We start from the raw sequence: 22,004 nt of genomic DNA on the forward strand, positions 1-22,004 counted from the left end.
CCAACTACAGTAGGCTATAAATAAAATATAGTCAGGAATATTGGTGGCTGCCAATGGTTTTCATGGTTCATTATGAAAATCAGCATGGCCGATGGATTTGAAATTCCCACACCTGGTAACTTGAAGACACCCACACCCAGCATACAGGATTTCCTCCCAACACTAATGTTCAGGACATTAAGTCATTACTTCATACAGGTACAGTCATGTTTGTGTTTCCTTCCTCACACAGTGTATTTTTTTAATACTGATATTTCTTTGATGTGCCTGTTACGGTCTTCATAATCTAGGGGTCAATCATGTGCATGTGTTTTAATGGAATTCTTTAAAGGGGTAGAGGTACTCTGACTATCTTTGTTGTCTCTACATATATACCGGAGTACAAACACCCAACTGACAGTAAATATCTTCAGGAGTTTTATTTTAAAACATTTTGTTGTTTAATATGACATATTGCATTTGTACAAAACTATATGCAATATATATGTTTTTTGAGGTGTACATTATATTAGGTTGCACTGTAGAAACAACAGTTTCAGTGAGGTTGTCAGTTTATGTCAGAATACACCAGATCCTGGTTGTCATAAAGACACATAGCTGGACACTTTTTGAAAAATGTATGTTATCAGTATAGGTAGTACTAGACCAAATAACTTCCGGCTGGGTCAAAGTTCAAGGTGCACAGAACTTTTGATAGAGAAGTGAACACCACAAATCCTGTGATTGGTTATAAATGTGAGTGTGTTGGTTGTAAAAAATAATAGTTTTATCTGGGTTAAAAAAAATGCAATTTTATTTCATCTAGTACCAATGTGTCAAGTAGCCTTGTGCTTGAAACATGTATGGGGTACCTGTAAAAAAAAGTACTTGAATTTTGTGCGGAACTAGGGTAGTCATAGACGCTACCCGTTATCTCAGAAACGAGCAGCTTGACCCCCATTTTTTTCTAATTCACTTTAAGTGTGAGGGTGGTAGTATTTATATCCGTGGCGTTTATGTCGGTTGATACGTTGCAGGTAGGAGTTTTAGCCACATATGTTACTATTGTCATCTATGGGATTTGATTTGGTAGTATACAGCCTGTAACCTGTAGAAGTATGGGCATTGTCTACAGTCAGGGTACTAATGGAAATGATGGTAACAGTTTGCTTGCTTTTTCATCATTGTACAGAGAATGTATTTGGGTGTTTCCATTTTTCACTCGCTTTCTCACTGATACCTTCTAGACTGTTCCATTGTAATAAAGGGGTGCACCCAAGTTGTTGTTATTGCAAATTGTAGAATGTTTGGAAGATAAATCGTCTGAATGGATGTTTGTTGTTAACAATGATGTTATATTTTTCAGAAACTGACCTGCATAATGTAATCAAGCGAGGGAACATTCTGAAGGATGTACACAAGAGATACATAATGTACCAACTGTTTAAAGCGACAAAATACCTTCATTCTGGGAATGTCATTCACAGAGATCAAAAGGTTAGACACTGAATTCTGCTTAAATTCTTAATCCCAAATTACCAGTGATTATTTGTTTTTAGCTTGCATTTAATGCATGACATGTTATAAACATGTAAATGATGTCCTAAATTTTATAATGTGCCTAAAAAAAGTTGGTTATGCAAAACAAGATCTACTTGGGGAATATAATCACACATAGTTAAGTAATTTGATAGGATTTACTTTTACATTATTAATTATAAAATATACTTAACACATATAATGTCTCAGATATGTGGATTATAGTGTTGTTAACTGGCATAAATATATCTGTCCTGTACATTGCGACCAATTTTTTTTGCATTTGTGATAAAGTTTTTCATTTTATCTATATAAAAAAATAGCAGTAGGTGAAAAAGTTAAATATTTATTTATTATCCACATAGTTCAAGATATTCAGGGAAATATACTCAGTATGACCCACGTGTGTCATAATGATTTCAAGTGCACAACAAATGACGTCATTTTGTGAAGCAATGTCATAATTTAATGCAGCTTCCCCGGTTTAAAGGCTTATCAAAATGACGTAATTTCTGAAAATTACGTTGATCATTTCGTTGTCTTTTTTTAGTAACCTTTGAAATGTTTTGACATGGTCCTAGTTTGTTATTCGTGAAAATAATATTTTGGATAATGTGGATAATAAAGAAATTATTACACTTGCGCGTGAATCGTACTGATTTTACAAAACTCGTGTCAGGATTTATATATTACCCTCGCTCTTGCTCGGGTAATACAATAATCCTGACACTCATTTCGTAAAATCAGGACGACACACAAGCTCGTATAATAATGTCTTTATATTTTAGGTAAGTGAATGGAATACATACATACTATATTTTTATCTGCACAGCCCTCTAACATCCTGTTGGACAGTGAATGCGTGGTGAAGCTGTGTGATTTCGGCCTCGCTCGATCCCTCACACAAATTGGCATGGACGAGACGGGTGACCCGAATCTGACAGAATATGTTGCTACCCGGTGGTACAGAGCCCCAGAGATTCTCCTGGCTTCACACAAGTAATAATACTTTCACTAACAAGGATATTGGTTTGATTGATTGATTGATTCATTTATGAATTTGACTAAAGTTGATTACTTGACGCAAGTAAAAATACTTAAATTAGAAAGGATATTGTTTGATTGATTGGACAACATTGTGTGTGGGGTCTAGGTTAGTTGGTAGAGATCTTGCCTGTGTGCTTGGTTTTAAGATTGACTTCCATTGGTGGATCTGTTTTTGTTTTTTTACCCCATCCTAACCAGTGCCCCACAACTGGTATATCAAAGCTATATTTATTAAATTTGTGAACCAACGTTTCTCCACACATTTTAGCTATTTTGATTGCATATCTTGTGTTCTATGTTAACTATAGATACTTGTGTTGAAGCCTGTTCTTGTCATGTATGTTAATTATGTATTTGAATTGTCCTCTTGTTACACAGTGTAATGTGTCCGAGTGTTGTTTAATAAATCTTGAAAAATCTTCAACCTTGAAAGGCTGTGGGGTGTGGGGTGTGATGTGTTATCGTTGGGAAAATGCATGCATATAAGATTCTTTGATAAATTGAAAAAAGGATTCCTCTGAAGCCTGTGTGTTAGAATTATCAAATGTTTGACATCCAGTAGCTGATGATTAATTAATTGGTGTGTCCTAGTAGGGTTGTTAAACAATCCAAACGGCCAAACATTGATTATCGAAGGCTTTATGACATATAGCAAAATGATTGACCAAATCAATGTAAAATTGAATTTAAGAAAGAAAACACTGGGTACAATCACTATTTAGGAGATTATTTTTTTAGATCAACTGTTCTTCATTAGAACGTTTTAATTAGACCAAGAAGGCAAAACTGCTGTTACTTTTGTCAGGTAATAATGCATGTAAAATATTTTCATTTTCAACTTTTCTTTACAAAAAGTTTGTGAAATAGCTGCTGCTTTTCAAATATATCATCACATGCATATTCAGAACTGTATTTTTGAATTGACTGGTTGTTTTGAGTTTTACACCAGAATACACAAAATCACAATGTATACATACATGTATATCAGTAGTGGTTGATAATATTTTTATTTACCTCTGAGTCAGTATTTTGTACCACTTGGAGTCATTGTATGTCATTATGTTTTTATTTTTCCTTGTGAAACATTTCTCTGATTTAGATATTTTTTGTGTTTTTCAGGTACACTAAGGGTGTGGACATGTGGAGTTTAGGCTGTATTCTGGGTGAGATGTTGCTAGGGAAGCCAGTGTTTCCCGGCACGTCGACACTGAATCAGATCGAGAGAATCATGTCCTCTATAGCTACACCATCACGAGCAGGTTGGTACATTGAATTGTCCTGTGGCAGACTATAAAATTGACCTACTATGTGGCTCAACAAGATGTCCGAACCAACTACAATAAATTACTCTCCTACCTTTAATTACTGTTAGATTTCCCAAAAATTGTGTCCAGATACAAATTGTACAAAAAATCCATTATAGTGACACATTACATATACAAGACTGTAACGATGTCACCGGTATAGACTTTGCTGAAATCACATAGGGCAAAATACATGTCTGCCATGTTGCTTGTTTATGGAATACTCTTACAAGAGGGGTAGATCGATATGACATAATCTAACAACATCATGACGCTTGAAGGTAAAACGCACTCATCATGACGTCGGATTAATTACGTCACATACTTAGAAGGCTTCCACCCCTCTTGAAGAGTATTCCATAAAAAAGCAAAATGGCAGACGATGAACAATTGCATGTGTTTTGTCCTGGGAGATCTTAACAAATTCGATATAGGTGATATGTTTTCAGTCTAATCTGTGGAATCCATGTCAATGTAATGGGTTTTTCATGATTTATGTTTGGACAAAATCTAACGTTAATTAAAGGGATATTCCTGAGTTTGCTGCATTGCAAGATGTTTCCGACTAATAAAATACTTCTACGATTAAACTTGCATATTAAATATATTTTCTTGTTTAGAATATCAGTGTCTGTATAGTCAATGTATTTCTGGTCATCTTAATATTTGTAAAAAGCCCAAACTGGATTTTGTCTTCAAATAATTTTGTATGTACGAAAAAACTATATTTTAGGAAATAAGATGAAATTTAACCTAGTACAAATATTAGAATAATAAGAAACACGTTTAATATACAGTCACTAATATTTTATGCAGAAAAATATATTTGATATATAATTACAATCGTTAAAAAGTCTCTGTTAGTCGATAACATCTTAAAAAAGTGCAGCAAACTCAGGAATGTCCCTTTAAAGGTAGGAGAGTAATTTATCTCATACCCCACTTCCGGTCTTGTTGTCATGGTTTCTTTTGTTAAAAGTGTAGGTGTATTCACCGATAACCTACACTTTTCCTCCAAAAGTGTAGGTGTATTACAATACACCTACACTGGAGGAAAAGTGTAGGTGTATCATGATATATCGAGATATACAGGGAAATATAACCAGTATGTGTTATAAAAATTCACGTGCATAACAAATGACGTAATTTTGGGAAGCGATGTCATAACTTAATGCGGCTTCCCCAGTCTTAACTCTGTGTAATCGCTAACGAAATTCACGTCATTTCGTCATCTCTCTTGAAACATTTTAACATGGTCCTTGTTATTCATAAAAGTAATATTATGGATAATGTGGATAATAACAAAATTCTTAGACTCGCATGAGGATCATACTGATTTTATGAAACTCGTGTCAGGATTCATGTATTAACCTCGCTCTTGCTCAAGCAGTACAATAATCTTGACATTCGTTTCGTGAAATCAGTGCGACACACACTGATATTTTGGTATAGATTTGAATTATGAATATATACTGTAAATCAGAAAATATCAGTGGGCATAAAATGTTGGCGAGCATAAGATGTTAGCAAATTTAGCAAGGCCATACGAAACGCTAATATTTCATGAGAAAACAAAATGATGCAATTGCTTTGTCAGTGATGAACTGAACACACAACAGCGGTTTTAAGTATTGTTAAATGTTATTTGTTTAAAACAAAGTATGTTAATTATTGTACGCATTTGTGTGTTTTTTCTTTGCAGACATTGATAGTATAGGTTCAGCGTATGGAACTTCTGTTTTAGAGAAAGCTTGCATGAAGTAAGAGTTTTTGTCTTTGACTTTAAATGTGTACATCGTGGAAATAGGTGTTAGTAATTTGTTACATGCTTGGGAGAGGTATACAGTGTGTACCCATTTGTCTACCATCAAGTTCAGTTGGTAGAGTGCTCGCTTGGGGTGCTTGGGTCGTATGTTCAATCTGCCTCAGTGAACCCATTCTCAGTTTGGGTATTTTTCCCATTCCAACCAGTGGCCCATGACTTGTGTATCAAAGGTGTTATCCTTTTTTTGTGGTGAAGTGCATATAAAACATCCTTTGCTATTAGCTGATGATCAATATGTCCTAGTGGTATTGTTAAACAAAATAAATTTTAACCACTCACCTGGTCACCAAAGCTACTTTTGTATATAAATTTCACTTTTCTTAGTGTGGGGTTGGGTTTTTTTTTTTTTGGGGGGGGGGGGGGGGGTTGTTTTTTTTGGTGGGGGTAGGAGTTAGAACATGTAAGCATAAAAAATTAATTGAGTTATGAATCTATATGTCTCCATATGGGTATCTCATAGCATTTGTGCAGACTGCACTGAAATCTGCAATAAATTTGTTATTATTTGTAAATAAAATGAAGTCTTTTTATGCATTCCCGCCATATTTGCATACTGCACACATAAAGAGTGGCCTTAAGAGTACTATGTTAAAAAAAATCATAATACTGAAGGTCAAACTTTGATGTCATATTTGTATTATAATAGTAACAGTATATTGTATTTGCATTCTTTTTTACTGACTTGTAAAATAGAACCAATATTTACTGGCTAAATCATGCAACCAATTTATTTATCAGTTTGCTGTCTACAGTTGAAAATTTCCATGTTTATTGGATAATCATACTTCATACGATGATGTTTCTTATTATCAGAGGCAGGAAAAAGTTTGAAGACCTCATTCCTGATGCACCAGCCGATGGTCTCGACTTGATGAAACGATTACTTCACTTCAACCCGGATAAACGTGTTACTGCTGAAGAAGCTCTCAAACACCCCTACGTCGAGAGGTGACATACATTTGTATTTTATAGTAAACATCAGGACTCACCCTGTACATTGACAGATTATCCAGTTGCTAATTTTTATACAAAGTAACTATCACATTTATTCTTTGGTTAATAAAACATTCCTTAAATTAACCACATTTTAATCATTTTCAAGAAAATTTTCTAAATATCTCAAAATTGGCTAAACCAAAATTAGTTCCAGTGTGAACTCTTGACAATTGAAAGATAATGGACAGCAGTTGATCTTTATTCAAGAAGTTAAACATAGGATAGTTTGTTGAGATGGTAACAAAGAAAGAAATGGTTATATGGCCACAGACATATGGTTAAGGGAGATGGTAACAGTTCACTGTATAATACTATTGGAAAATTAATTGAATAATAAATGTTTATAGCTGTGACTTGCAGAAGGATGGTGCTCAGCTGTTGAGCCTTTATGTGAAGTGCAATGGGTAGCAAGATTAAATCCCAGTTCTTATCGTTTGAAAATTAATGGTTAGCAAAATCCTTTCCTAACAGATTGTTAATTCTGTTAACAGAATGAGTGTATTTTGTGGTATTCAGATTTCATAACCCATCAGAAGAGCACACACTGGACTACGACGTCGTTCCTCCCATCAGTGACGAGACACAGCTCACGGTAGATGAATACAGGAGCAAGCTATATGAGGTATTAATCAGTTCTCATGTCAGAAATAATCAGTGCAAACAAACAAGTACCAAACTATTTTATCACATGAAAGATTGTGTTATTTGTCTTGTTAATGTTTGTCAAGACTTAAAGTTATAATTTTTCCAATGACAACATCAAATTTTATGTTCAGGTCCATTACTCACAATTAAAAGTCCTAGACCAATGAAACTAGACTCCGACTCTTGCAGAATATATATACATTGAAACTCCTTTAAACTGGACACCCTCCAGACCAAGTAAAACGTCCGGTTATAAGAGGTATCCGATTTAGAGAGGTTCTCTTCTGTAGAGATATTTAAAAGGGGGCCGCAACAAATGTCTGATTTTGAGGGAAGTCTGGTTTTGAGAGGTTTCACTGAGAATATATATAAATTGAATGCATGTGACGTTATTAGAGATATAGCATGGGCCCTGATCTGCATGTCGTGTGTGTTCCAGATGATAATGCAGAAGAAAGCCGAGCGGCGGCGGAGACGAAGGGAAGAGGCTCAGAAGGCTCAGAAAGCTGTCCAGCTAGCTCAGATAGCTCAGCGGACCCAGGATGAAATACCACCGGCAGAACCGGAGGTGGGCATGGAGGAGAACTCACCCAAGGGAGTGTCACCCAAGTCCATGGCGAAACACGTATCTGCCGAGAACTACAGACACCAGTCCTCATTCACAGGTATGTAAAGTGGGCCAGTTTGTACAGACAGTTACTGTATGTAAGAATACAAAGTTAAAAGGCCCACAAAGTGTATATTGGTTTGTATTAGCAGGATTAAGACCTACAGCACCAGTTAACATACAGTTATCCTCATGACCAACAGGATTATCCACAAAAAAGGAAGGCCCAGTTAAATGTCAACATCACTAATATCAAACACTTGTTTTGAAAACCATTACTTTCAGTCATTAAATGCAGGTGTGTGTGCAGAAAATTGTTTCAGGGGGGATCCTAGTTTGTAGCAAGCAAAGTTTATGGGGGGGGGGGGGTCAGGTCATACTCCCCCAGAAAATATATTTTTTTAAAAGAAAATTCACTTGGAGCAGGGGGTGGGTTTTGACCCGAATACTTCCAACGTGCATGTAATGGATCTTATAAACTGTGTTGTTTGCATCATAAATAGTTTTATATTATATCTGCAACGTTTTTTTATAAACGGTAATATTATCACATTGAAAAAATATGATAACATCTTTTTGCACACTCCTGTTTTCAAAATTATTTAGTTTTCTTTTCATCAGGAATATACTATAATAGCAATGTTGACTGATTATTCTAAAGCCTAGATCATATTATATGACACAACTCAACTGGATGATTGCATTGTCTGCAATCAAACATATTTTGTTGTGTAAAATGCTGTTGGGATGACTAAACCATTTGTCGAAGACTACTGATTTTTCAATATATACTACATGATGCAACTCAACTCGACCGTCACGTCATATAATGTGATCTAGGCTTAATATACACGTGTGTGTTAAATATAACTAACATGGTATCTGATATTTGATTTACAATATGCATTTGTTACAGGTGTAGCATTTGGTAGAACGACACACGATGGTCATCACAAGGGCTCCAAGACCGTATTAACACGGCAGAGAAGTTACGAACATTTACAAGGTCCTTCCAACAATATGGGGGTAGGTTATTTTCCTTGCAACTGAACTGGCTTTGCTGAAATAGGAATGGCATAATTATTGGTATCAGAGGTGAGAAGTGCGGAAGTCAGAAGTTGCTGATTTTGCGATTTGTTCTGTATTTTAACATCTCTTATTCAGAAGAATAGCTGGACTAAGGAGGTAGTTTGGGGTACATCTACTTGAAGATAAAAAAAAATAAAGGGGTCTATGTTTTACAGCGTGATTGTGTGTTTTAATTTTCCATTTAAAGTGGTTACGATGTGAATTATGCTAAATTGGTCTATAATTTCTCTGGTGTTAATTGTTTAGGTTACTCATAATTTAGTCCTAAAGTTAAGAAAACTGGTAAGATGGCAATAAAGTTGGCCCTATACTTCTGTTTTTGTAATATGCAGATGCATAAAAATTGTAATCTCTTGTTCTTTGATTTGCTATAACTTCCACCTGAATCTTGAAATTGTTACTTAAAAGATGGATCGACTTGCCCTTTCAAGGTATGCTATGGCAGGCTGACCAACTTTCCAGAATTTTCATTACGTACTCGGAATTCCTGAATTAATGCCAAATATCCGGAATTTTTTTCAAATTCACTCGAATTGTTTTTTTAAGCAACTAATTCTTATTACATTCTACATTCTTAGAATTAAATATCTGTATCACTCATTTCAACCTGAGCTCCATTTTGTCTAGTTTTGTGCCATTACCAAGGCCATGGGCGTGTGTCTATTGTCAACAGTCGACCAATGAAAATGTCGAGTAAACTGAAACCATATATGAAAATGTTCTTTCTTATTATTATTTTATACTCAAATAGTTTTTGTATTCATTTTAAAGATATTTTAAATATCATAGACTTATGTTCCTACTGGGCAGGCATCGGTTCTATGGCGATGTATGCAATTTTGCCACCGTGGATGAAAGCATGAATATATAACAGAAGAACGCTACGATCGTACAAAAAAAACCCCACAAAAAAACCCACAAAAAACAAAAAAAACCGAACAGACAATTGTCTTCTTTCCATTGGCTGTCACATGCAACATTTGACTAAATAATATTTGGCCACCACTAATCTGTTATATGACGCACCCATGACATTAAAATACCTACCGATATTATTTTATTCAAGTAAGTTAAATAATAACGCGATTTTTTTTCTGTACACTGGCTCTCCACTGTAATAGTAATGTAAGTGTAATGCAAAATGGCAACCAGTTTTAATGTGGGTAGCAGACGTTTCGTCCCAAAAAGCCAGTTCGCCACAAATCCGTTCAACCCCACTACATGCATATGATGAAATGGTGCATATGTGGCAATGTACCTACATAAAAATAACATTGGCCCCAAGTTTATTTGTCACTTTATTGCTAATCTGTAGATGGGAGTCTTAAACTGTAATAGAATATTTGCTAATGAAGTGGGGTTTTTTTTGTGTGAACTTGTTGATGGTTTTTGGTGTGTGTGTGTGTGTGTGTTGGGGGGGGGGGGGGGGGGGGGGGGTCTTTTTATGAGGAGGTTCCAATTCACATATACTCATTGGTATTGTCATTTTGCAAATATATGTCAAACATGACATTTTTCACATTTTTGAAAAGGGTGTTAGCGCACATAAAAATGAAAATACCAGGAAATTCCGAAAAAAAAATTTCCATTAGGTTGGTCACCCTGCTATGCTAGAACAGTTTTAATGTCAGACATTGTAGGTTCGTTATTGCTTGGCATTGTTTCTCTATACTGAAATATACTGTAACTTTGTTGGATTACACCATAACTGATCCTTATGTTTAGGTATTTGTTAAGTAATTCAAGGAGTATTTTGATCATAAAGCAAAACCAAAGTCAAGGGTATCAGGGTGTTGGTTTTTAAAATATTGAATTATTAGGCGTATACAAAATTGCCACGTTCACCAGGAAAGACCCTCCACATTGTGCTGATTTAACTGTTATTTATGTATGAAATACAAACCCATATAATCCATCAGTTAAAGTGTAAAAATAATTACTTTTAACTTATTTCAACACAATGGACTGTGGAGTTAGTAATCTATCCACACATGTGTGTGATCAAGAGGTGATAAGTAGGCTCAAACTAATTGTAGCCAATGATCGATGTTGAAATTTCAACCAGTGTTCACCACTACTTAACTGTCACTCCAGAAAGAAGAAAAGAAACAAATGTTATTTAATGACGCACTCATCACATTTTATTTACGGTTATATGTCGTGAAACATATGGTTACGGACCACACAGATAATGAGAGAGGAAACCTGCTATCGCCACTTCATGGGCTACACTTTTCGATTAGCACCAAGGGATCTTTTATATGCACCATCCCACAGACAGGGTAGTACATACCACAGCCTTTTATATACCAGTCGTGGTGCACTGTCTGGAATGAGAAATAGCCCAATGGGCCCACCGACGGGGATGGATCCCAGACTGACTGGGCTATGTCCCGCCCCTGTGTCACTCCAGAACGCACCCTATATTTGTCAAACGTTCGACGAAAGGTCATTTGCTCTATATTTCATTCTTTTCCAGATTAACTCCTATCCTATCAGTGACCAACACTGTTTACCACATATCTCAAATATATGTGGCACGATTCCATGGCTACTGCCTAGCCCTGTAGCTGAGAGTTATTTCCGAGAGCCCAGCATTTACTTGGCTCCATTTGGCTATGTAAATATAGACAGAATTTGATCTGAGAAATCTTTTATTGTAGCTGTAGTTGGTACGGCATATAGAATGGGTTTTTACCTATTTCAGCAAAACTGGCTTCAGCTAACAGACTTGTGTGTGCTTGTTGACCATTATAACCATCACTTCTGTATAGATACTAGTTTTTCCAATAATCAAATAGATAGATTCTTAAGTAGTGGTTCTTTAGCACATATTTTTATACCAAATTATGCACACTCCATTTAAAATCTTGATATGAATGTACTTCAAAAAATGCATACTTTACTTGCTTGTAGTTCAGACATTTTTTTAAAGCTATCTTATCACTATGATATCATAAAACTGTCATAGGCTATGATGTCACTGTGACACTTGCCATAGCCTATGACACTTATAGAATATCATAGCTCTGGATCTTCATTGTTATTTCTTGCCAGATATTTTCAGCATATTCATTAACAATTCTATAATTAGTAGCAATGTAGATATTTTCTTGCCTTTAGGATAGATATAATGGTAAGAGTTTTGAGGTGAGTAAATTAAATGAATGAATTAATTAATTTTGAGGTGGGTAAAATTAATTAATTAATGAAATAATTAATGAATGAATAAAGCACTGCATGAAAATTAAAAGTTAATGTTTTCATGGTTTAATATTGTAGTTTTTCATTACACTACTAAAGAAAAAAGAAAAAGCATCGATTTATTTTGCTTTTTATTGCAGCCTTTTTTTTCCTCTTTTTTTTTGAACATTTAAAACAAACTGTCTTAAATGACTTGTTACAATTTTGTTGAATATTTAAAAGAGTTTCAAACATGTCATATTTATAAACTGGTCGTGTGTTTTCGATGGTAAGTAGCTAGCTAGGCAAAAAACAAATTGCTCATGCTTGATGGACACATGGAATTCCTCACTTTTGATCTGCAGCTTTTGTCAGACACATACCAACGCTTGTTTCAACAGACAGTTGTATACCTCAGGTTGGGATTTCCCATTCTCTTGACAGACACTCGTGTTAAATTCACATTGGCTAGATTAGAATAAAGTTATGTTTGTTATTTAATGTCAGTGCTAATATCCAAGTTAATTTGAAATTCATAATGTGTTAATTTATATAACGGATAAGTTCTTTATGAAACCCACTGTTGGTCATCTAAAGATGATACGGTATCTCTTACTTGATTTAAATACTTAATTCAGCACCAATTGCTTTTTAATTGCACTTTATTTATAAGCTGGACAACAGGTCTGTTGCTGACAAATGTACACAAGGTGTTTTATGTTTAATGATATTAACAGAATTTAAAATTATTTTTAAATTACACTATGTCTTTTTATTTTTAAAGCTGTTCAACAGATCTGCTATTGACAAATATAATTGGAATTGTTTCATATTTAATGATATCAGTAGATTTAAAAAAAAAGACATTTTAATTTTACTTTCATTGTTAAAGATGTTTAACAGACCAGTTACTTAACAATATAACTGGACATGTTTTATAGTTTAATTTCTAATGTTGTTGTTCTACAGCATGAGCCATACCCACCCATCGGTATGAGTCAGAAAAACCGCCAAACGTCGGCACCTCCCGCTGCAGGCTTGAGAGGCCGACCCATTTCAGGAACGTACGCTCGGCAGGGAAACCCAATGATAACGCGAGATGACAGATCAGGTCTGACAGTGACCAGCTCAAGAATGGTAAGTCAGTGTCGTCGTGATTGTGTTGGAGGTTTATAATAGATGTGATAAAATCATTTATATAAGTGGGGCTCACCAATCCACCTGTATGCTTTCTACAAACAAATAATTTGAGGGTACATAATACAGTAAAGTACTCTTATAACAAACCGGAAGGGACCATGATAGTTAGTTCGTTATGGCAGTAGTTCGCTGTACACGTTTGCATAAATTGGTTATTAATGTATAGGGAAATAAAATGGGACTTTACAATCAGTTCGTTCTATGCAGTAGTTCATTCTAAACATGTTCATTATAAGTGTAGTTTACTGTACAAACAAAATAGACCATAAATGTTTTGAAATTGGACACTGCAGTTCATGGTTTTGGACAAATTTTAAACAGCAGTTCTTTTACTATCATCTGTCTAAAAAAACATTTCAAATGTATATTAATTTACAAGATTTTAGGGTACATTATTTTACCCTCTGACAGAAACCCTGTAAACTGATGATGTAGCATTAAGATTTTTCACTTTTGTCTCAATTTATATTAAGGTACCCGGTCAAAGGCCAACATCTGCGAACGTCCCTCGACCGAAACCATTGTACGGCAGGAAACAGTTCAGCAACGCTGTAAACCACCCGTCGGTGGGTGCCCACAAGGCGACATTTGGCAGCTACACGCAGTCGTACGGAACAATCTCATCAAGCGGGCTCGCTGCTCTTCAGACGAAGAAGACATGAATCACACCCTGAGAGAAAGAGACAGAGTTGACTGGTGTCAGGCTGCTGGTGTAATATCAACACAACTTGTTTATAGTCATCACACACTCACACACAAACTGGCTGCTCCATCTTGTCAATCCGTCCGTCCATTCGTTCATCCATTCATCCATCCATCCGTTCATCCATCGTTGTTGATCTGACTTGAGCAGGCGTCTAGATGGATGGCTGATCGTATTGTGTGATGTCAGAAGTGTTGACCCATATGTTGATATGGTTGTTTGCTGGCAAACAATATTCTAGGCACAGTTAAAGGACGGGAGTGTTTTAGCGTCAGTGTTATGTGGGTGCCTCCCCCCCCCCACACTGTAATGCTACATCGTTTGTCTACTGAAAGTAGATTTAATAATGTTTTAATACTGTAGGTACTTTTCAAAAGTACAAGTGAATTGTTATTAGTTTATTGCCAAAATAAGTCATTACTGATACACGTATATGCAAACAGGATGAAGAAAACTGCACCAGAGTAATTTTATGAAGACTTTCTTAATATGAATAATATTGTTGACTTACATAAGGTTTGTGAATGCATTTCCTTAAATATTTCTTACACTGCCTTTGACATTGCAAATATATATAAATCCAATATCCACAATGAATTTGGAAAGCGAATGTGAACACATTTTATTACAGTTTCTTTAATATTTCAGTAAGGGCTGTTCTAAAAATAATCACATTTGAATAGTTGGGAGGCAGTATATTCACCCAAGCAAATTATTTACAATCATTTGAATTTATAAAAAAAATAAAAATTCCAGAACTTCCAACACAATAATATTAGTACATACTGTGGCCCTGTGTACCAATGTCCTAATCAGAATTGTATTGCTTATTAGTCCCCTATCGGTCCAACTGGAGGGGACTATAGGTTTCATCGCCGTCCTTATGTCTGTCCATCCGTCTCTCCCACATATAGTTTTTCGGATGGTTTTTTCATAATGCTTCGAGATATTGAGCTGGAATTTTGTGTATAGCTTTATCATATACTATAATTACAGATCAAGTTGACTTTCATGACGATTTACCCATTTTGACAGAGTTATGGCCCATGAACTTAGGAGATATGAAAATTGTTTTCCTGACTTTTTTTCCCCAAATGCCTCAAGATACTAAGCTGAAATTGTGTGTATAGCTTTATCATGTACTATTACAGATCAAGTTTCAATTTCATGATGATTTACCCATTGTGGACAGTTATGGCCCGTGAATTAGGGAAATATGAAAATATGTTTTCCTAAGTATTATTTTTACAATGCCTCCACAAATTGAGATGAAATTTTTTTTTTATAGCTTTATCATATTCTGTTACAGAAGTTTAACTATCATGTCGAATTACCCATTTTTCACCGAGTTATGGCCCTTGAACATAGGAAATACAAAAATATGTTGGGCCCAATAGGGGACATGTATTGCTTTAACAATACTCTCAGAATGCTTGTTATGTACAATACATGAACATTTCTGGAATGAAAATCTGAACAATATACCATTCTGATGGTATATTACTAAATGTACGCAACAGACATAATAAATTACCACTTATTATATCTGTTGTTTAATCGTACTAATAGGTCATCATAATGAAGTTCAGTGTTCAGGCATTTGGAATTAGATGGGCATGATTTGATTAGGACTTCAGTAGTGGAACATGTGGTCCTCCTAGGAGGATCGATCCTATGACCCTTCAGACATCAGACAGTCATTAAACAAACCTTTCTTTCCTTTCCCACACTTTCTATATGATAATTTCTGGGACAGTCCTAAAGGTATTTGCAAATGGATGTTTAAAGGTTAACTTTATTATAAAATTATTAGCTATGAGCTTATACGGTTTACTGTATATGTTGTATACCCAATAACAGTTAAAAATTGTTATTCCAATTTTTGCTTTTATGTAACTGAAGCAAAATATCTTATAAAATATCTAAGCTAATGTTCCAAACTTTATTTGAAAACAACAATATCATTATTTATATGTGATGTTATTCTTGATAATTTTTAGTACCAATCGTGTTTCTACTCAAGGGAGTTAACTCTGGTCATTATATTTCTTTTTAGCTGAAGAGTAATTTTAATGCAGCATTTTCAATAATTTTTATTAAATTGAAATAGCCTTTAACTACAACTTGTCTAATTTTAATTTTACTTTATTATAAAGTTAACCTTTAAGTTTGCTTTTATATTCGTCTCAAGTTTTAATATGTAAAGTGAATACATTTCCAAAACATTCACGTGCGTTTTCCCCCACAATTTACTAATAATAAAAATAGAAATAGATGTCTGATCAAATTAAAGAGTAATGCATATTGTTTTTTATATATGTAGGAAAAAACTTGAAACAAAGTTGTTTGTGGAAAGTTTTATAGGTTTTGACATAATGAAGATACTTTGACAAGACTTGATAACACGATAGATGGTAAATTATTATTGGCAAATCCATATGTTTTGGTGAAACACCTCAGTTACTTACAATAAAGGAACCAACTTCATTCTTAATGCAAATCATTTCAGCCATTTTTCATCATAATGGGGGGAAAAACCCTCATTAATTTGGGAGAAGACAGAACTAAATGTGGTTAACTGTTTTCAGCATGAACACTCGTCTAATAATATGATAAATCTTCCATTACTAAATTTGACCACAGATTAGTTTGCTACATGTTATTAGAACCAGAATGTGCAAATACTTTTGTTTTAATGATGACACTTGGTTCAACAGTTTACATTCTCAGTGATACATTATTCTGGGTGGATTCGGGATTTTTCTTCAGAGTGGTGATGTACAACAACAACAAATAATATGTACGGCTGTCTAGTCTGCAAATTGCGATAAATTAGTTGTATATTGATTTCCTATTTAAGACAGTGTTTAAGAGAGGGTGCACACCCACAGAACTTACATTCATCCACTACTGCTTAATTTGTTTATGGTTTGCCAAATTATACATACTTAGGTTGTAAGTGTTACTGACTTTGCCACATTGTTTTTTGTACAGCTGTAAACATTCCAATTACAGGGAGTATTGTCCGAGAATTATTTTTAGCAGAGTGCTAAATGTAATTTTGTGAATTAAGATAATCTTTTTAAGTTTTTTGTTTCTCTCAAACTACATTCCATCCAGTTTTAGTATTTTATGAGTGCAGCTGATAAGCATTCATATAAATATTAAAGTTGTACTTTTTCCAATATTGTTTAGTGAATCAGAAGATATATAATGTTAATAAAGTAGAGCCTCTTTTGGTGGTCGCCTTTATTATATGGACTACAAATATTAGGTGGTCTTTAATATATTGTATCACTCTGCTCAAGAAAAAACAAACGGTCCAGCTGTTTATTATGTACAGTTTGTACTGTATTTTGCATTTTTGATCTTTTAACCTATTTAATAATTTATTAATTTATTGTGATTGATGACGTCATTGACGTGTGATGCATTTCTCCATCTGTGATAGTGGAAACATTCCGTCCCTTGGATTACATAGGTCATACAAGGTTGATTTGGACCAGTATTTTAAATAGCATGATGGTTACATTGACTTAGTAATAAATTTAACCGAACCATTTGTCAGTTTGATCAGTACTTTAAATACATGGTTGTATTTATTTATTTATTTACCAGTATTTAAAATAGCTGGAAGGTTAATTTTTTACAATTATTTAAATAGTCAGAAGGTTGACTGATGTTTACTGAAATATTAACTGACCAGCCAGTTAAATAGTTTGAAACTATCTGGTATTTTTAACATTGATTATCACCTATAATCACCATGTTTGCATTGATGTAAACTTGTTTATATTTGTGGGGTATTAACTTTGTGGATATAGATATAATCTGTTAATGTGTTATCTAACAAATTAACTAGTCCTAATACATTTACAGAGCTGTAATATATATTTAAAAAAAGTATATTTGTAAATAGTACTATTATAGTAGAATGTTTATATATCAAATTTATATTATACATATAGATAAAATACATCTGTTTTGTGTGGTACAACCATGTTTTGTATATGTGAATACACTGGTAGGCAATGTTTACATGATGCATATGATACAGTACATGCAAATTAGTGTGTGTTTAGTTTATCTAATGTATGTTATAAAACGCTGATGTTGTCAGTAGGTCTTGAAAGTGAAAAGTGTGAAGTGTTTAATATATTCTTTCAGAATTTCATATTGGTATCTGCTTGGTAATTACAATTTTTCATCACATTCCAAAACTTGTCAAAGTTGCATGATAACGAAAATATTTAAAAAAAAATCTTGTGAAATATACAGATTACTCGTTGAATTACATGTCTGCAATAAACTACCTGATCGCATCCGAATAATTAACGTTATATTATTGCAAATTTAAATAAGGTTGACTCGCAGATTAACATCTTATGTCAGTTTGTATTTGAATTGCATCTCCGTATTTTTGAGCTATTTTAATGGATACTCGATACGTACTTTATATTTACCAAGAATGCTAAAAAAAACCAACCCAAAATACCCACTGTTTAAGCCGAATGGCACCACCTTAAAGTCTTGGTACTCTTTGAGTTAATTATACAAAGATTAAACATGGGATTGATTAATTTGTAGTTGCATATGATGGATACAAGTAAAAAAACCCACTAAACTAACAAAATATGACATTTACAGGTTTGATAAGGCACCTTTAAACGTTACTGGTAACAACCAATACTGTTAAATTTGAAGGTCAGTATAATTAATTTTTAATTACATTCTTTTTACTAAACATGAGTATTGTCCTAGCTTTCTGTCAATATTATTATGATGTCAGTTGATGTATGATTTGATTATAGACGTAAGCAGTTTGAAAGGGCAGTTCGTGAATTTTATTGACTGAAAAGCAAGTTAAAATAATTATAAAAGAAGAAAAACTGATGTCAATATATAAAGGTTGAAACTTGTTCTTGTAATGTTGAGTCAGTTTAAGGTAAGAGTAGTTTTCTTTTTTATTTGAATGAATTGCCCTTTGGTACTATATTAAAGTTTCCATAAAACCTAGCATTTCCTGATTGCAAGCTTACTATAATAACCTTGGTTTTTTTATGTTAATTCTTGTGTTCAGTCTTTAGATTAATAGCAGAGCCAATCACAGACTGACTGGGGAAAATGGTATGTTGAGAGATCAATAGGAAAACTATTAACAGACCAACCGAAAAGCAGTCTATTAATAGTCTGATAGTAAATTGTTATGTTCTTAATATTCTCTTAAACTTCAGAATAGTTCAAGGTGTTTTATGATGATTTAATATGGGGGGGGGGGGGGGGGGGAGGGAGAAGAAGAATGCTGAATGCTGAATGCAACATTTGTATAAAATGTGCCTGGATCTACCTCACGAAATTGTTCCAGGACTTTTTTTAATTATTTTTTTAATAAATTACACTGTAGTTATTATACTGTTAGCTGTAGAATGTTATCCGTCCACTATGCATTTGTTGTTAAGCAAATATTTGTGATAGTTTTTAAATTTTTATTTATCATTTAATGTGTTCATTTGTATGTTATACAGAGTGATATCCATCCATTCACCTCATCATATTGCATGTATGCTTAACCCACTCACTTTTTACGATACTTCCTTATAACTTTAACACCCATAACCTCGTATATTCAGTGTTCAAGTTGATGTGTTTGTCTGTAATTAATGAAAAGTGTTTTAAGTATTTTATAGTGTTTTTATTTAAATTTTGTATTGTGTTATTCAACATCCACCACCCTGGTTTTGGAAGAAGACATTCATGGCAGCTTAAAGATAATAACAACAACAACAACCATTTAACAACAATAATACTTTCTTGAGTTAATGCTTTCAAATCAAATTCCATCTTTTTTTATGATAAATATTTTCTTATCACACGGTTGTATCTACTTTTATCCATTTTTATATACATTTTATTTAATATTTAAAAACTGAAAAGCAGTGCTCGACTCCATCGTTATTATTAATATCATTTGTATTTTCAGTGCAGATGTACTTTCATGTAAAACATTAGTTATGTCATTCTTGTAAATATCACATTATTAAAAAAAAAAAAAAAAATGGTGTTGGTCTGTTCACATGTTATTTAATTATTATTTTTTTAAACCATGCAACAACTTTTGATAATAGTATTTTATCTTGATGACCATTCTATACTATTTATTCATGGGCAGATTTTATTTTTATTTTATTTTTTGGGGGGAGGAGGCAACCTAGCCCTGTCTCCACCATTGTGGCATGAAACTGCACTTTATTAACTTTTTTCCCCGATCATATTTAGTATGAGTATTCCATCAACATATCTATCTTTTTCATGTTCCACCCCAAGCCCCTTTTCACAAAACCGTATCCATCTTCATCCGTCCATAACTGATGCTCATTTCGTTGATTATTTACAAGTGTCGTATGTTTGGTATGATACATTGGTTCTGTTTGCTACAATTCTTACCATTCTAGATTTAAATTTCAAATTTGTATGAACAACTTTTATACTTAATTTTGTTTTTAACTGTGGATACATAGGAATCTAAAATGTTTATTTATTCAGTTGCTAGTGCTTTGATTTGCTTTTTAGCTTTAAAGACTCCAGTAGCATATTCGTTGGTAGTTTATTTTTGTGAATTGTTTTAACTCTGCTAGTCTTTGGGGTCTGAGTGACCCAATTTGACATGATGTCTGTTCATAACCTGTTTTTAAACCTTCCACTGTTCCACACGCACACATTCACAGACACACACACACACACACACACACACACACACACAATCTCATGCAATATATTCATGATTCAAATTTTAAATTTTATTTAATTGTAATTTATTATTTAATTTTAACTCCCTTTTTCATATCTGTTATGTGAGAGCTGTGTTTGAAAATAGATCTTTTATAATCAGCAAGGTCGGTGTTATTTTATGTTAGGGATATGGGCTGAATAAAAGGCATTTTTAAAAATATATATATGTAAAGCAGTTTGATCACTGGAACTTTTTGGGGGTTTTCAAAGGTATCTTGAAATCTAATGGGGATATTGTGTTAATATTTTAGTCTTCTATTTTAATCACTAAATTTTAATATATTAATGTGACTGTTGTGGAATTATATTATGGCTGGGGAAGAAACCATTTTCTTTCTTATGTTTAGTCTCACCAAACTAGAAACAATTTTGCCACTTTTGTTTTAATAAATATTTATGTGGCTATTGAAAAGTGATATAAACCTCTGCTGTGAACTACTGCATGGAGTTAAGTGACTATGACAAACCTGTGTTTTCACCTCATTGTTACATGTATATCAGTATTACCAAGCCGTGTAGCATTGTAACTAATCATTAACCATCATAAAAAAACATATGTTACCATGTGTGATGCGTGTCTCATGTTCTTTATGTAATATCTGAATTTGGTTCTGCAAACATTTTATCATAGCATGACGTCGTTGTCAAAACCATCTGGCAATACAAATAAAAAGGACACAAAATAATTAAACACTTATTTGTTTGTTTTTATACCATGATTGAAAACACGACGTGGAATTATATATGTCGGGTGGCCCCTAAAAAAAAAAAAACGATAACTATTGAATATGGAATTGGCTAAAACGTATGGTGACTGTACTTTTAATACTTCACACTCATTACTATATGTATGTGGATATTTTCCACATTCAGTGGGGGGTTGAAGGCAATGTATAAGCAAGATGGTGGACAATTTGACCACTTTTCAGTTAAACAATAGATCAAGTTACACCTTGCTTTTAGCTGTGAACTTTTTTCTTTTTTTTTAAAAAGGTATGTCGATTTGTTTTTTTTAAATTCGTGGAAATAACTCAATAAGTACGGTAAAGAAGTGCATTTCATTCAGAAAATCGCTCTGGCCGGTGCACCACAAGTGGT

The 22,004-nt window shown here is 33.8% G+C and overlaps 1 protein-coding gene across 1 annotated transcript; it reads left to right on the plus strand.

Annotated features, from left to right (window-relative positions):
- Window positions 1–1,072: 1,072 nt before the first annotated feature.
- On the plus strand, window positions 1,073–21,592 carry LOC121374943 (mitogen-activated protein kinase 15-like). Its single transcript, XM_041502088.1, has 10 exons — window positions 1,073–1,476; window positions 2,351–2,517; window positions 3,685–3,824; window positions 5,572–5,629; window positions 6,508–6,642; window positions 7,207–7,312; window positions 7,775–8,000; window positions 8,859–8,968; window positions 13,184–13,351; window positions 13,888–21,592. Exons 1-10 carry the CDS (start codon window positions 1,327–1,329, stop codon window positions 14,074–14,076), a joined length of 1,449 nt encoding a protein of 482 aa, XP_041358022.1. The 5' UTR covers window positions 1,073–1,326; the 3' UTR covers window positions 14,077–21,592.
- The last annotated feature ends 412 nt before the right edge of the window (window positions 21,593–22,004 follow it).

This window comes from Gigantopelta aegis, chromosome 6 (genome assembly GCF_016097555.1).
Source record: "Gigantopelta aegis isolate Gae_Host chromosome 6, Gae_host_genome, whole genome shotgun sequence".
NCBI lineage: Eukaryota > Metazoa > Mollusca > Gastropoda > Neomphalida > Peltospiridae > Gigantopelta > Gigantopelta aegis.